This window comes from Athene cunicularia, assembly GCF_003259725.1.
Source record: "Athene cunicularia isolate RWA chromosome 6 unlocalized genomic scaffold, athCun1 chr6_part2, whole genome shotgun sequence".
Classification (NCBI taxonomy): Eukaryota; Metazoa; Chordata; class Aves; order Strigiformes; family Strigidae; genus Athene; species Athene cunicularia.
In genome coordinates, this window is record NW_020799106.1 from 10,332,474 (window position 1) to 10,349,088 (window position 16,615).

At 39.9% G+C, this 16,615-nt stretch overlaps 1 protein-coding gene across 1 annotated transcript in view; it reads right to left on the reverse strand.

Moving 5' to 3' along the window:
- PRKG1 (protein kinase cGMP-dependent 1) overlaps nucleotides 1-16,615 on the reverse strand; it is a 458,834-nt gene that overhangs the window by 307,127 nt on the left and 135,092 nt on the right. Inside the window, exon 2 of the mRNA XM_026851989.1 lies at nucleotides 15,498-15,611. Coding sequence (XP_026707790.1) covers nucleotides 15,498-15,611 — 114 coding nt within the window. The remainder of the gene's footprint in view (nucleotides 1-15,497; nucleotides 15,612-16,615) is intronic.

A 16,615-nucleotide genomic window follows, 5' to 3' on the forward strand; every position in this document is an offset into this window, starting at 1 on the left:
ACCTACAGGCCAGTCAGTCTCACGTCTGTGCCCAGCAAGGTCATGGAGCGGACCCTCCTGGAAGCTACTCTAGGGCACACAGAAAATAAGGAGGTGATTGGTGACAGCCAACATGGCTTCATTAAGGGCAAATCATGCTTTTATAATATAAATGTATATATACACACACATATATATATATATGTATATATGACCATGTGCATATATACAACATAAGATCAGTGGATTTTAGGCAAAATTTGCTTCCCATTTAGAGGACTGAGCAAATACATGGAGGCTTTAAAATACTTGAGTGGGTACAGAGGAACAAATGAGAGAGGCAACAATTTTCTGAATCTGGATCAGCGGTTGGATAGGCAGTAAAAGGCAAAACGATACTCATCCCTCACCTGAATAGCTACAATAAAGTTCAGCACAGCTAGACATAAGAAGTAACTAGAAAGAGAACCTGCTAACAGCTTTCCTTCAAGGCATGGAGTTTCCTTTCCCACTATTGATATTCCTTTCCAGATCTGAATGTCTGCCCCAGTAGTTTGATATCCCCAACTCGGGTTGAGGACCTAAGAGAATCCCTAGTACAAGCTGACTACTACTGAATATGTTTTAAATACCTACACACAGACACTGGAAAGTGGATGCGGGCAGAGGGATGGAGAGAAATCACACAACTCCACTGTCATTGTAGAAGCATGAAATACACCTTTTGTTGAGCGACAAACCACACTGAAGTAGAATAGAGACAGAAGTGGAATCGTGGTTTTTTCCTAATTATTCCCTTCCAGTAAAAATCACCTTTCTGCAGTTCCAGTCAGGCTCTGATTCCTGTGTCGGGATGTGTGCATGCTCACGTGCCACCATCACTGGGAGCTCTGGCAACACTAAACTGACACGTGGTCGCTGGGGCTCCTGCTCAACACCTACAAAACTATCAGTGTTTATATTTCTTCTGGGGCATGAAAAGATGTGACAGTCTTTGATATCAACACATGTTTGATATCTGTGAGAAGGGATGTTATAAAAAGACAGAACAAAGCAAACTTTGCTCTTTTGCACAGTGTATCTGACAACAATAAATCTATATTTGGGATCTCTTGCAATGACTGTGAAAAGAATCACAGAAGTGGTGAAAATGATTAAGGACTATAAAAGCACACGAAAAAAATTCAAAGAAATCAAAAGAGAAAAGAAAGCACTCTGAAGTGGTTCAAGACACTCATGAAACAGAGAATATGGGACCTAATCAGATACTAAACAGTTTTTAAGTGGATAATGTGTCGTATCAAGGAGGGGATGGGCCAGGAGGGCAGGAGAGCCACATCCCATCACTGTCTGCTGCCAAGACTCAGAGGTGTATCTGGGCATCTGTTCAGCCCTTCTGAAATGGGGCTGGTAACATGGCTGCACCCACCATGAGGTGTTTTCACACCTGAGGATGAGGAGCTCAGCCAGTTTAGCCCCTTCCCAGGCAGCTCCTGCCCCACTCCAACTCCCCACCCCACAAGTGCTCCTCTCTGCAGCTCACTCCCGTCTCATCCAAGGATGAACACAGCCACAAAGCTTTGGGGATCCTCCTGAGCTCCCAGCACAGGTCCTTTGAGAATGCACTGCTATTTGCTCTTTGCTCACTGGATTTTCTTCTTGTCTTCTGATATTAGCTGTTAGGAACATGGTCCTCTCCCGACAAACTTCACAGACACTTTTACACAAAGCACCCTAGTAACTCTATATGACTCTTCTGTCAGTGCTCGAATTATTCCTGTAGGAGCACTTGGTTTCACAAGTGTTATCCTCATGCTTACATGCTGGGGGTGTAATTTCTAGAGAGCTTTGCTTAGGAGATCTCTTTAAGGAAATAACATTTTGCTCTGAGTAGCTCCGTGTCTGACAGCATTACAAGCATCACAGCTTGATGACCTGGCATGCCAGAAACCACTTGCCCTCTCTAATTTTGGTAAATTCCCAAATTCTGCCTTCTTCAACGCTGACACTCTGCCACAAAGAAATAATTCCCTTTGCCTTGCCCATGAAAGAAAATGTAACTTAAAAAGTCAGACTCTGAGCTGGACATGCTGTGTGAATTTAATCAATCATTACTTCCTCCCTCTTCTACAGGTAAGGAAGGCAGAGTAACCTAAGAGTTGAAAAATAAACACTAGAAACAGAGATAATTCTACTTCTTCAAAGCTAGCGGGGATTTTTCCTTGTTTAGATCTCTGCATTTAGTTTTCAGTGCTAGCTGAGCTGCTCAGCTGGCTTCAAATGTCTTAGTTCAAATCAATTCCCATCAAAACAACAATTTAGGGTGTCCAGGGTACATCACAGAAAAGTCAAAACCAGCTTTATGGTGGCACCTGCACTTTATGTTCTTTAGAGAGGCTGCAGACAACCCTGAAAAAACAATGAACTAAAAAAATACGGTCAAGCCTCTTCACACTCCTTTTTCCTCCAGTTAATTAAAAATGATACACTACTTAAATCTCATTTTCTCCTACTGGGTGTCAAGCAAAGGCGGAAAAGAGCAGGCCTTCACCAAACCCATTTCAAACACTGATTACTTTTAAATTCAGAGGTTTTTGCAAATAACTTAGGAGGAGTGAAACCAGTTGTCAAGGGTCTGTTGTCTGGATGGTTTTTATTGCAGTCTAAAGACAAATAAAAGTGCTCCTGGTCTGATTAAATTCAGAGAGAAGATACAATTCATGAAATGTAATGAGTTTTTCAGACCTGCAATACCGAGAACTTGTTTGGTTGCTTTTTTTTAATTAAAAAGACTATCGGCCATTTTGTCGATTTATTTGGCATCCAAATGCTTTTAAACACTGGCACTTAAATAATATGAAACCCATCTTTTCCAGAAACCTTTAGAGCAGATAAGCACAAGTGAATTGCAGCCTTCTTCACAGCATCACAAGCTTGAGTAAATATTGGTCATTACAGACTCCGTCTAAGGTATCACATCATACTGGAAGCTTACCATTTTTTTCCCCAACTTAACCAAGTTGCCACTAGCAAATGGATTTATGGTTAGACTCACATAGGAGACAAGATTTCTGTTGTTTTGTCACTGAGTATCTGCAGATAAAAAAGGCCGGTAAGTTTGATGAGACAGTATACAGTCCCCAATAACAGTGGCACTTCGCAGCTCCTATGGAGAACTTTCCCACTTTTAGGAACTATAACCGATGTGTAGGATTAATCACTATTTTAAAGTGGCATACGATGGCAGTAATATAAAGATACAGCAGACAAAGTCTTGCTAATATACACCTCTAGCTGCCCTAAACAGTCCTTTCTTAACTTCAAACGTTTTCCCACGATGCTTGCTTGGTCTGTGTAAAAAAATCCCACTTCAAACAACATCCAGGAAACTGAGACACTGAATGGCTCCACTATGAAAGTTGCGAAGCAATGCAAGTGTATCAAGAATAAAGATGATGCACTGAACACTAGATAATGAACATATTTCTTTTTATCCACACAGAAATTGTCTGCAGAACATCTACAACTGGAGGGCTGCTTCTTGCTCCCTTAGACCTGAGTTTCCCCCGACAGCAGATGCTAAGTCACGCTAGTCACATCCATGCTATTAAAAATCTTTGAGAGACCTTCATTCCTGTAGAACATCACCGAGGCAATCAGAGGAAGCTCTGCTTGGAAAAACAGCGTCTATGATGGCTACACATTTGTTTCAGAGACTGCTTCCCAGCAAGAGGCCCCATAATGGCACAGAGCTTCATCTCTTCACATTGAACAGCTTTTTAAAGAAGACAAACTGTGTGTTAATGCACAAGCATTAAAAGGATATAGAGAACACAGCCCATGTGAGCCAGGTACAAACCTGAAGCCGAGACTCTGGTATCAGTCCCCTGACTGAGCTGATCACAGCATCCCAGGAGAAATAACCAGGGGTTGTAATTCTGTTCAATACACCATCCGGCGGCGTCTCCATTAATGCTTCTACCTTATGTCTGCCACAGGGAAGGGGAATGCTTTCCTCCTAGTTCTTGCTCTGTTTGATAAACTAATGCCCTACTACTATCAGCCAGCTGAAAATTTAGCAAAGCTTCAAAGAAAGAAGAAACAAAAAAAAGTTTTGCCGCTGTTCTTATCTGTTTATAGTACTGGCTCAAGAATTTTTGTGTCGTTTATACTCCCTGAATAGGAGGTGGCAAATAATTTGCATGCTGCTGGCCCAGCAGATTATTTTGGGAAATGCTGAGAAGTTGGGTGTCAGCCCCAAAACCAAGCATGGTCATGTATAGGAGGACATCGACCCTGCTTGAAGGAATTCACAATTTCTAAAGGTAAAATAGCAATCACAGATGGTGAAAAGCTGAAAAAAAAAACAAACCCTACTAGCAAAGTCATCAGTGTAGTGGATAGAGATGTTTTCTTCCGTCTCAATTTTGTTTTTCCATATATTAAATATAACCTCAAACACTATGTAATAGAGCACATGGCATACCCATCTGCTTCACCAACACCTCTTACTCTGAAAATACCCATGCCACGAAAACAAGAGCGGAGACCAACCACTTTCAGAAAGAGCCACCTACTTCCCATCAGCAACTTCCAGCAGCTTTGTCAGTCACAACAAACTCCACAGTCCCTTCTGATTTCCCACAAAAGCTGGTCTCCATCCCCTCCTGTGTAATCCCACACATGTTTCACCACTGTCCCCTCTCCTGCTGCTGAGAGCTCCGCTCCTCCAGGGTTGTCCACAAGTACAATGGGAAGATGCCCTCCACTGATCCAACACCATTATAGGGGTGCCCTGCCTTGTTTTGAGCCTGTAATATCTAAAAAAAGCATGCAAAATAAGGAAACAATAATTAATATTATACTCGGGGAGTATTTAAGAGAGGAATGCTTTTAGTTTCAGTGTTCACACACATTTTTCTTCACCAAAAGCAGCAACACTGCTCTGGATCTCCAGACTGAACTTGGATGTGCTCCTGGTCTGTTTTGCTCTCTGTAAAACAATACAGGACAGCAAACAGTGCCAGTCTGTCAACAAAAGCTCTTTGGGCATCCTTTATGTGCTCTTTAAACATCTGTGGAGCTCTATCGATGACCTTTAACTGTGTGGAGAATAAATCTTGCTGCTCCTGTTGCGCTGCATGCTAATGCTTGCTTTGTGGAGGCACTGCCCTGGGAAGGGGAGAATCTTTGCAAAGGGATGAAGCGCTTTGCTCCGAGATTCAAAAGTAGAGCTAGTGACACAGTACGATGAGCAAGGGGACGGAAGAAGAAAAATTTACTGCTAAATAGTTTTCCAGAGAAGCAAGAAAGTAGGTTTCAAGCTAATTTCAAGCTAACTGCCTATGGAGACAAGCTGCTTTTCTGCAAACACACAGAGAAAAAAGGACTGTTCACATCACTAAGGGCATCATTACCCAAGGAGCAAGCGCTGTTCAGGGGATATTGCTCACCTTTAATATGGCCCTAGAACCTTCATATTTAATGGTGCATAAACTATACTAACAGCTCACCCTAAGGCAGCCTGATGCCAAAATATTTCCTTAACTTTTAACATGGACAAAATGTAGGAAACTGTGTACACTTCTACAGTTACTTTAATTAGACAGTCAGAAATCCTAGAGAAGCTCAAGGATTCACCATAAACCTTTCAGAGGTAAATTTTAAAGACTAAGGGAGAGAGAGTTCATAATTTGAAAGATATCAAAACACAACAGATAAAATTACTCTTTGTTGATCTCTCACCTGTCAAGAAAGAAAAATAAAAGTCTTCTGATACAAGAAAAAGAAAATCCTTCCAATTCACTCTTTTTTCTTTCTTGCTAAGATTTGGGAGGCACAATGGGAATACTGCTTTTTTTTTTTTTTTTTTCTAGAGGAACTAATAGCTAGTAAGTCTGAACACGAGGTCACAGAGCTACAATGTACAATTTAAAAAAAAATGTGGTATGTTAAGAAATTTTGGATTCCCTATTTGTAAGGTTAAGGTTATAAATGACAGCATGACATGTTCCTTAGATTTTGAAAGTCTGACTTGAACACCAGAAACTCCCAACACAAAAGCACACTGGTAGGAGCAGATGAGCTGCGCTCAGGGCACAAGGCTCACCAGGCTGGACCCCCGCACAGGCACAGCAGAGCCCGCATGTGCCCCACCACTGGGCTCACCCTGGCCCTGGCCCCTTCTGCTGCGGAGCTCCTGCCGACACAGCCCACGGTCCAGCTTTCTCAACAGTCGAGAAAGGAAAAACTCCCCATTTATTTCCACCCCTAGATTTTTAATATTTGTGTTTCCTTAAACAAGACCAGACACCAAAGTCTGATGCGGATATTGAACGTCAGACAACAAACAAGTTTAAGGTTATCTTCTGATGTTAAATAACCCCTTGATACTCCCATATCCCCTGTGCTATGAGGCAGTTTGACTCAGTGAGGCTTCAGAAAGTCTAAAGGAGGTAACGTTTTCCTGGGATGGAGCAGCTGCCTTACAAGCAGAGTCTGAACAGGTTAGCTCTGCAAACCGGAGAGGAGAAGGCTAAGGTTTGCTCTCATCAAGGTGGTGAATTAACTGAATACAGAACTGTTTTCACTAATCCCCAAAATATTACAAATGGAAGGGGGTGGGGGGGGTGGAGAGAAATAATAGTTTAAAAACAAACAAACAAACAAAAACAACAACCAGTGAAATTCGTAGCAGATAGTAAGATTTAACATTAAAAAAATACTGTTCTGCCCGTGGGTTAGGAAGATCTGGAGCCCATTGCTACCAAAGACGATGGAGGCAGCAGATCAGCACAGTCCAAAGAGACCAAACACATCAGGCATGGGAGATGAGGATGCTATAGCTTGGCTGAAAGCAATATAAATTGCAGCGACATTTACTGAGTAGTTACGTATTTGAGCTTGTTGGAACATTTTATTTTAAGATTATCTTAATGGAAGTTTATTGAAAGTGATGGACTTCAAATATAGGGAAGCACAACTCCTCCAATATAGAAAGGTATGATCCAATCTTTAAAATCAATCCATTGCAACAGAAAGAAACGTTGAATTATGAAGGGTACAAATATCTTTACAAACTATGCTTTTATGGACACCAGGAAAGGCAGCACTGGGTGATTTAATTTCATCAAGCATCTTCTAAAGTAGCTTTAGAGAACAAAAGGGGATGTTTGCTTTCATTCTGAAACACTAATTGATCAGTTCTGTGTCTGTCTTAGTACCAAGCAGCTTTTTGTTCCCCAGTTAGTACCAGGAAATAGCCTAGAAGAAGAAATTTTTATATACTGGCAAGTCAAAACAAGACCCTATGCAGTCTGTTGCATTTTAATCTGAGAAAGGGCCATGTATTGTTGAGCCCACAAATTAATATAAATTGCAAATACTACTATTGCATTCTCTTGTTCATCAAACTCCAGTCAAAGGAAGGTTTACTATCATTGTCAAAATTAATAAAACTGTTCTAGCCATATTTCATGCATCAGTAACATTTTAGGAGACATGAATAAAAGGGGATGAAAAGGAAGCTCTTGTGAAGTAATTATTTTACAGTTGCTGTTAATATTAACTACTTCTTCAAGGGCTGCATTATGGAGAAAGTCATAATCTACTTATAAAAGTGTTTAACTGTGATGGTTTCTCAGATTATCTAACTCTGCAATTAAAACAACATGAAAAATTTCAACAAAATTATTTTCAGGAGCATTTAAAAACTGTTCAAGTGTTTCATTTCCCCTTCATGATCACAGTTCTACATCAGACACAACCAGTTGCATCTGATACAGAACAAGTATGAGCTGTGGCAAACAAGTCTATATAGGTTTTAAAATGGACTTACACTAAAAGCTTTTTGTTATAATAAAACTATTTCATACTATTGAGTTTTAAATAACGTCATATATCTGAATTAGAGGAAAGTTATCCTCTGTAACAGGAACACAAATACAGACATCATTCAGGGAAGAACAGATACCGATCAGTATCTACACAGCTTTCCAGGGTACTGGGTAAGCACTGGGACAAAGTTAATCTAGAATAAATTTAACAGGGGGAAAAAAAAATCAGTTTAAAAAAATGCAAATAAAATAAAAACCAATTCTAGTCAAATGAGCCACAGAAAATTGAGCCCCTAAACTGCAACACTTTCCATCTTGGAAAGACTGGCAAAGTGCTGAAGAGGACAAAGTCAGGCAAACTAAACAAACTGTATTGTTAATAATAAAACAAACAAATTCCAAAGAAAAGGAAAAAAAAGTTTATTTTAATCAAAAGCACTAATTAAAGACTTTGAGAGACAAGCCAGATTTTCTCAAGACCAAACACAACACAAACACCCCAACTACAAGAGCATTTAAAGAAGCAGCAAACAAGTGCTAGGGATTTCTTGGCTTTAATAACAGCTCAAATAATCAAAGAAAGAAAAATCCACACTGACAGTTCCTGGAGGCAGGGCTGGTGCTCTATAAGCCAGTCATGCAGCAGCACCCATCCCTCACTTCTGTTTCAGCTCAAATTGCAGTTGCCCCTAATCCAGGAACTGAAACACCGTAGCCTTCGAATTAATACATTGGTCCAATAAAATGGGAAAGATACAGCATTTCTTCAGAGAATCAAATAAAATCTTGCCAGAGCTTGCTCCTATAAATCATTTTTTACTTCAGTCTCATGATTCTTAGGAAGTGGATATATGGAACTTTTCTTTCAGACCTTTTATGTCAGAAATACTGAAAGGAGAAAAAAAAAAGAAAAAAAGAGCAAAGAACGAAACTTTCATAATTCATAGTGTTTAAGTCAGAATAAGACACTGCCTCTCACTCTGTGTTACCAGGGGTAGAAAATGGAATGTATAGCAGAAAGCATCTATTTCCCAGACAGGATTGGCAGCTTTCTATACCATTCAGTGATGAAAGCCTGAGTCAAATAGACATTTCAATGGATAGTTCGTCAAACTCCTGAAGCTGTAAGGATCAAACCCTCCTGCCCAAAGAATCCTAAATAATAATTAAAAGTCAGTATGTACACTGTTGGTGGATAAAAAGGTCACACACAGAAATGGGAGAAACAAAGTGTATGCAATGCAGCTCTAAGTTCACAACCTCTTGGACATGCAAAGCAGCAAAGCGCTGCTTACAAACAGACCATCAGCAAGTAGCTCCTTGTCTGCTTCCCCACAGCCTCATCACTCCCTGAATCAGCTTTTCCCATAAAAGACCATCAGCATCATTCTCACTCATCATTAGAAAACATAACTCTTTCCCCTGACAATTATTTTTGATTGTACCTTGCTTGCAGTAGTTTGCTCAGCTGTGCTGCACTGCAAGAAACCAGATGAACTTCACATGATTGAAAATAATAAGTCAAAACAAAGGTCAGGATAAGCAATAACTCGAAGGACTTTGTACAGATGGTCAGCTGCTACACTCTGGAAATGTTAGAGCTGCCACAGCTCTCATAACTGATGTGGTGACTTGAATCTTGAGGCACCAGAACTGCATCAGGATAGAAAGAATCACTGTCTTGGAAGGAAACCAGTTTAAGCATTGACTTGATAGTTAACCACAACCAAACCAAACCCAAATCGATTTTCTTCTGCTCCATCATTGTATTTCCTTTTCCCATATTAAAAGCACAGGTCAAAGGAACGAGCTGCCTTGGCTGGTTTCAACAGTCAACAGCAAGCTGCAGCACCTGAAATGCCCCAAACCGTACCAGAATTTGTCCAATCAAGTACATAGTCTGGCTTCTAGACCTTCCTACTTCCACTCAGAAAAGGTGTAAGCGTAGAGGAGAATGACAACATACCGTTTCACACCAGGGCTGTGTCAGGTAGATGCTACCAGGCAGGACACAACAGCATGCCCAACCCTGGACAGAAACTTCACGTGGTTGGTCATTACTGTCTGCACCACACCACTGTGCTCCTTACTATTTCAAAATAACTAATAAACCAACAAGCATCAAATACATCCCAAGATGAATCATTCCCTCTTTTTTTGCCCTGCTTCCATAACCAGCTCTTATTTTGCTATTGAGTTCGATGAGCCTGTTGATGTTTCAGGTACACAACAAACCCAGGTGTTGTATGATTTTTTCATTTGGCTCTTCCCAGCTCAGACTATTCTTTTTTTGATTAGACTGTCTCTCAGTTAAAATTTCATTGCTCTGTGCTGCATAGTCAGCACCACCCATCCCTATGCTCGTATCTCCCGAGCCACAGAGTTGCCATACTGAAGATGCTCCTGCCTACTGAAGAGTGGAAAAAAGTTCCGCTACATCTTGTCCATTGTTCTCAACACCATTTACTATTGTTGTTTTTCCTTTGAAGGAATAATCCAGTTACACTTTGTCACATTACACCTGGCAAAAATTGTAAAGGTCAGAGAAAAATACAGGCGGTGCAAGGGAGGTTTAAATTACTTCCTTCCAGGATGCATCCATTTATCTCCTATCAGGTACACCAGTCTGATCTGCAACCCGATCATCTCTGGCTTGGCCAGCCTGGGTTTCATATCTATAAGCAATATCAGAAAGGCTTTAGTCAAATGGTGGAATATCTAAAGTCAACTTCTTTCCAACATATGTGATTGTTTTAAGATCTGAGCAAACTTTATACTAGTTCCCAGAAGTGTTAGAAGATAACATATGAAGGCAACATCCTTCTCAAAGGCTTTTAATGAGTCTCTGCAGTTTTAATTGGCAAATAATTGTTGCCTTATTTTTCCTTGCAAATTATCCATGTTACCAAGCTCCTTGAAAAGTTAGGGTAATTTCTGGGGCTGCAGCTACCAAGCTATGGGAAGTATTTCCATAGGACTCCATTAAGAAAAACGGTGAAAAATTCAAACTCATCCAAGCTTGGAAACAAATTAATAAACTACTGCCTTAATCATGCCACACAGCTCTGAGTTTTGTACAATTAGAACTGCTAATAAACAGAGAAGCTTGAGAAATTCTTGTGCTGGGCTTTGAGGAGATGCCCTTAGTTTCACCAGAAAAAAAGATTTATATAAGTTTAACAACTTCAGCTTGCGCTTTCTTTTTTTTGTTAATATTGTTTTCCTAAAAACATGGACTGATGTTGAGTATAACTTCACTGAAACCTGCAGCCTTGCATCAAGATGTTTTTGCAGGCAGTTTTTATTCAAATTTTGCCCCTGCGAGTATATATTTTCAGATGCTAAAGCCACCTCTCAAATAAATACAATATCCTTAGTGCGTGAAGAATCCACTCCTTTCACAAAATTAGTGCTCCCCAAAACTGCTTGCAAAAATACTACTTAACTCTGCTCATCAGATTATTAAGAGGAATGAGAACTACTGCATAATATTAACAGCAGATAGATTTCCACTAAGACCTTCTGTGTTATCAGATGGAGGATTACAGAGTTTTATATACAACACAAATTCAGCAGGGGTTTTTTTGGTCTTTATTTTTTTTCTGATATCTCATAGTTCCTTCTACGACCCGTGTTACTAATAAAGAAAACCACATTTGAATTTTAATACATTTTTGCTTCTTTCAGACTCTCGTGGTAACTGTTTGCTTGGCACTGAGCAAGACAAAATCCTTTCTTGGCTACAGGAAAGATTCCTAATTAATGGAGTCTAACACTGAGGTGGGTGGCTGGAGTAAAGCCAAGGTGCACATCTCTTGTCCAGCCTCCTTTACCGTCACTGAATTCTCGCCCTACTCCGCTGTCCCCATGGATGGGAAGAGAAGGGCAGCAGCAAGTCACCCACACACCAACGTTTGCCTTGGTGCTACAGGCAGCCAAGGCAGAGATTTCAGGCATGCTGGCGTTCAACCTGTGATTAACCTACATAGGTGGTGCTGAGTTACAGAGATAACGTAGCCAGCCAAAGCAGAGGGAAACAAAACCAACAACAAACCCATTATGTTTTTAATAGAGATCACATGCTGATTGAACAATATTGTTTCTGAGTGAGCTGAAAACACAGTCTTTACTATTTTAAGACTAGCATCCTCAAAAAGACAATGATAGCAGTTTGAGATATATAGGTAAACAGGTGTATTTGGAGAGCACCACTCTCCCAGGGGATTAGAAATGTCATTTTAGGTGTGAGATAATTTATCCATAATGAGTGGAGTGTTCTTTTCCTTATTCTAACACACTGAATTTAATCATTCATTAGAATCAGGGAGCAAAGTCTGTTATTCTGCTTTAAACTGCAAGTCGTATCAAGTTTTGCATACAGGCATTTATAAACTCTGGATAAGCAATACAGATAGGGGAAGGAATTAGCTGTAGATGTAACGGGAGCTGATCAATGAATAGCAGCGTTTTAGAAAGCCATGACAATGACAAACTCAGAGCATCAAACTAAACAGACTCCATCAGAAAAAACAAAACCAATTTTTCTGTAATACCTGGAAACATAAAGCAAAAGCATCAGAATAACAAAAAAAAAATTGGATATCAAAAAACTGTAAGCAGTTATCTTAGAGATGAGGCCACGTGTCCTAAGATGTGGCCTGAACTTCCTCAGTCATTCTGAAATGAAACCCAAGGGTTTGGTCGCTCTTTCTTCCCAGGCCCTACTTAGACCCCATCCTGTTTTTATTAAGACTGCAATAATAGTGAAAAAATATTTTAAGCATTCTCTTGGGGCAGGCTTTCAAAAGACCTGGGTTATCTTAATAAAGAGTTCATAATGAAACAGGAGTCAGAACAGAATCCTTAAATTTTAAAATCTTCTCAATTATTTTTAAAAGACAAAGTTCTTTCTACAGTTATTTACCCCTTTAAGTTTGCAGTCTCCTGCAGAGTGAGCACCAGCTGAAGAGCCCTTGTAGACTAATGCAGTGAGTAATGACACTAAAAACTTTATTATTTACAAAGCAAAAGCAAGAGTACACATACAAATGAGTTACAGCAAGAGATGTCAACACAGCTGACACATCATTATGGCCCAAAGGCAGTGTTGAGCTTCACACTACCATAATGCATCCTTCATTCAGTCTGTCCTGCAACTCCATTTTTCAAAAAGAAACACTTAACATCCTTGTAATGAAGTACTGGCAGACACATCAAAAAACATTTCTGACACCCTGTAGGTAACGGAAATCTATTGCCTGAAAAGTGGGAAGCCCTGACTTAAAGTGTTTCTCTAAATGAAAGTTGGATGATGCCCCTTGACACATTTTCACCATCTCCAGCATCAATGCTGACTGGGTGTCTATTCTCATTGCAATCATCAGTTGTTTATTTCCCCTGAAATAAACCTTGCAATAATCAAAGTTATTATCAGACTTAATGGAAAATTTACTAGTGTTCACCTTTCTAGAGATTTATGACATTTATTCATCATTTAACCAAAAGAAGAAACAGATGTTTGAAGTTTTTATTAGCAGCAGCAACAATTTAAGTCAATAATACGACCTAAATTGATCTGCACACCTCCAAGACCGCAGTTTAGTTAGGTCTAGCTGAAACAGTTCCCCAAAGGCAAGCCGTGACCTCATGTGCCACTAACCTTGAAAGGATATGAAGCCGGTTACAATCACAACTGCTATTTGTGCAATAATGAGAGAGAAAATACCTGAAAGTCACTGGCTGGTACTGGAAATGAGTTTACATGCCTGACAGCTGCCAGCAGAAGAAGGTGGATAATTACCATAATTTTATGAGTGGGAAAGGAACAGACTATAGCAAGAAATGCAGACACCTCTTTCTTGAAGAAAGACCTCTCTGAGGATGATTATAGCAGTGACTGTACTACTGCCCCCTATTTAACCAGGAAAAAAAGGATCTGGGAAAGCTAAGTGCCAGGTGGCGATGTGGAAGTTTGCTCAGGAGAGGAGACATAGTACATGAAAAAGGGAGTAATAGCAAAAAAAAGACAGTAAAAACTGCAGACTATTATTTCATGTTGAGGGCACTTGTAGAAACAGGTTTAAAATGGACCCAGGAACAATGTGACTATGTAGGATTATATGATGTGCTCGTGGTGCTAGAGGACTGGGTGCCTTTTAGCTCTGCATTTCTAAGGGGAACTAAACAATAACCATCCTCTCATTTCCTTTTCTAGGATTCAACCATTTCTCTGCTCTTTCCAACTTTCTATAACCATATTTATCCCATAAGTGTGCAGCTTGTCTGAATTCATCACCATCATCAATCCTCCAAACCTTTAACTGGACAGGCTGTACATGGGTAATGCTCCTAGGGAGGAGGAATCAGGAGGACAGGGTGGATCAACACCCTTTTCCCATATGCACCCCGGTTTCTGTTGGCTCTTTGGGGAACTTGGGGGAAGGAGATAAAGGATCTCATAGAAAAACAGACCAACACACTGTCTGAACTAGCCTGGAGGTCACTGGGGCTGGGGCCGTCCCCGTCAAGCTAGGCATGACTTGTGCATTTCCTACATCATTCGGGATTACCCCAAAGCATTTGCTAATCATTTGGATTATCTTGAAGCATAAACTGTGCCACTGATGAACTGACTATATTGTAGCCAAGGATTTACCTGCAGTAAACAGTACTGGTAAAAAGGCAAGTTTTGTGCAGGTGAAAATAGAGTATATCAGTCAAGTTCTGTAGAACTATGAAGAACAGCATGTTCTTTAAAAAAAAAAAAAATCTAGTTACCTTTTCCTGGTTTTTTGTTTTTTGTTTTTTTCATTTCTGCCCATTTGTTCTCTTTCTTTCTCTCTCTTTGAAGCAAAATTGGGTATTTCTAAAAGGTTTTCTTCTGAACAGGTATTCACATACCTCATTATTTTGGTATCACTTGTTTGTCTTTGTTCTATCCCATCTATACCCTTCTAACTTCTCCCCTACAGCATCTTTAAACCACAGAACTATTTATCTTCTCCTATAAAACCTCTCTGCTTAAGATGTCACCATAGACTCTTATCCTCAAGATCAAGGAGGACTGTGATATCATATATCCCAGATCTCAACTATCAATCTGAATTTAAATGAAAACATATTTATGTTGTGCATATCGATGTGATTTTTCCTCTATTTATTGTGCAACACTGGCTTTTCTCCAGAACATTTATAAAATAAATCAGTTTAGAGAAGCAGTGAAGACTTAGAGCAGGGGATCAGTGCCATCCAGGTTTTTTTCCTGATTTTGTTTAGTCAGTTTAAGGGGAAAACAATGACTTGTCCTGAAAAAAATACATAAGCTTAATTTACTGAATTTCCCTTGAACATTTACACTTACAAAGGTCAGATATGGTCTTTGAAGCAACAGCCATATATATCATGAGATACAAGAAGAATCCTAAGGAAAGGTATGGTATTAGCTACAGGCTGCTCTGCATACCTGAACAAACCTGAGAGAAAGAATAGGGTGAATCACTTCTTTTTCATCTTCTTCCCACTCACAGTGGCTAAACTCAATACTATAATCCATGGCCCAAAGAGTTTAATTAATTAAGAGTGGAACATCTAACAGAGGCTGCAACTCCAAAGAAGAGATGATAGGAACCCTGCCTCACAATGAAATCCCAAGACATTCAAATCAAAGTTCAAAATTGACCTTACTTTTGACAGTTGCTGTTCGGGTGCAGTTGTAGAGGATGGCTAACTCCCCAAATACTTTGCCAGGTCCCATGGTGCACAGCTTCACACCTTCTTTTGTTACTTCAACCTTCCCATCTGTGAGAAAAAGAAAGGTGGCCTTGAACATAACATTGTTCTCTTCTAATGTAGTGAAGCCAGTCTTGCACATGTGATTCCTGATCCTATGATTTAGTAATCCGTGTTAACCTACTCCACATGAATCTGTGAAGTTTGGAACTTTTTTTTCCCCCTCCTTCTTCTATTGACTCTTTTCTGCTCTCTCAAACAATCTACAAGTTTCATTTTGTGGTCACTCTGCATTGACAAGACTCCTCTCCTTATGGGCCTTCTCTGAAACAGTTTTGCTGCCATATCCATGAACAGACACAGAAACAAGCCTACCCTATACGTACACACTCACATCAAAACCCAACAACAGGTAAGCAATTAGGATACTGCAAGGCACCCTTATCTTGTCAGCCCCTCATATCCTTCCACTTTCCATCCACATGTTACTTGCTGGCTTACATATTCTGTGCACCAGGCAGCTTCTGGCTGCGACAGAACTCAGGTAAAAGGACATGAAACATTGGCGGTTATTTTAATTCAATCTTAGTTAGCATAAAGTGAATACCAACTTTTAGAAAATATAGTTCTTCAATTCAACAGGCCATGTCTGCTAATTTTTACATAATAAACTCTGCAACTGGTCATTTCCAGATCCAGAATAAGACTCCTGGAGCTTCACTTAGAGCAGGGCACCTGTGAAAATACTTGCAATACTCTGCTCCAATTCTGTGCCTGTTACTCCACCAAGGACCACATCAGCAGCTTAATACAATACTCACTCAATTATGCTTTTCACTTCAAAACATAAAAGGGAAACAACTTACCTTACTCCCCTGATAGAAGCAGCACTGAAGTTCCACTCGTGGATACCCTTCTGTAACACACACAAGAAAATAAACAAAACATTCCTTTCTATGAATGAAGCACCAATAGGCATATCTTCTAGACTGAAACTCAAGAGATGGAAAGAGAAACACTTGAATTACAACAGCCTTTTAACAGTTATTTTTCAGGGCTTTTTTTTTTTTTTT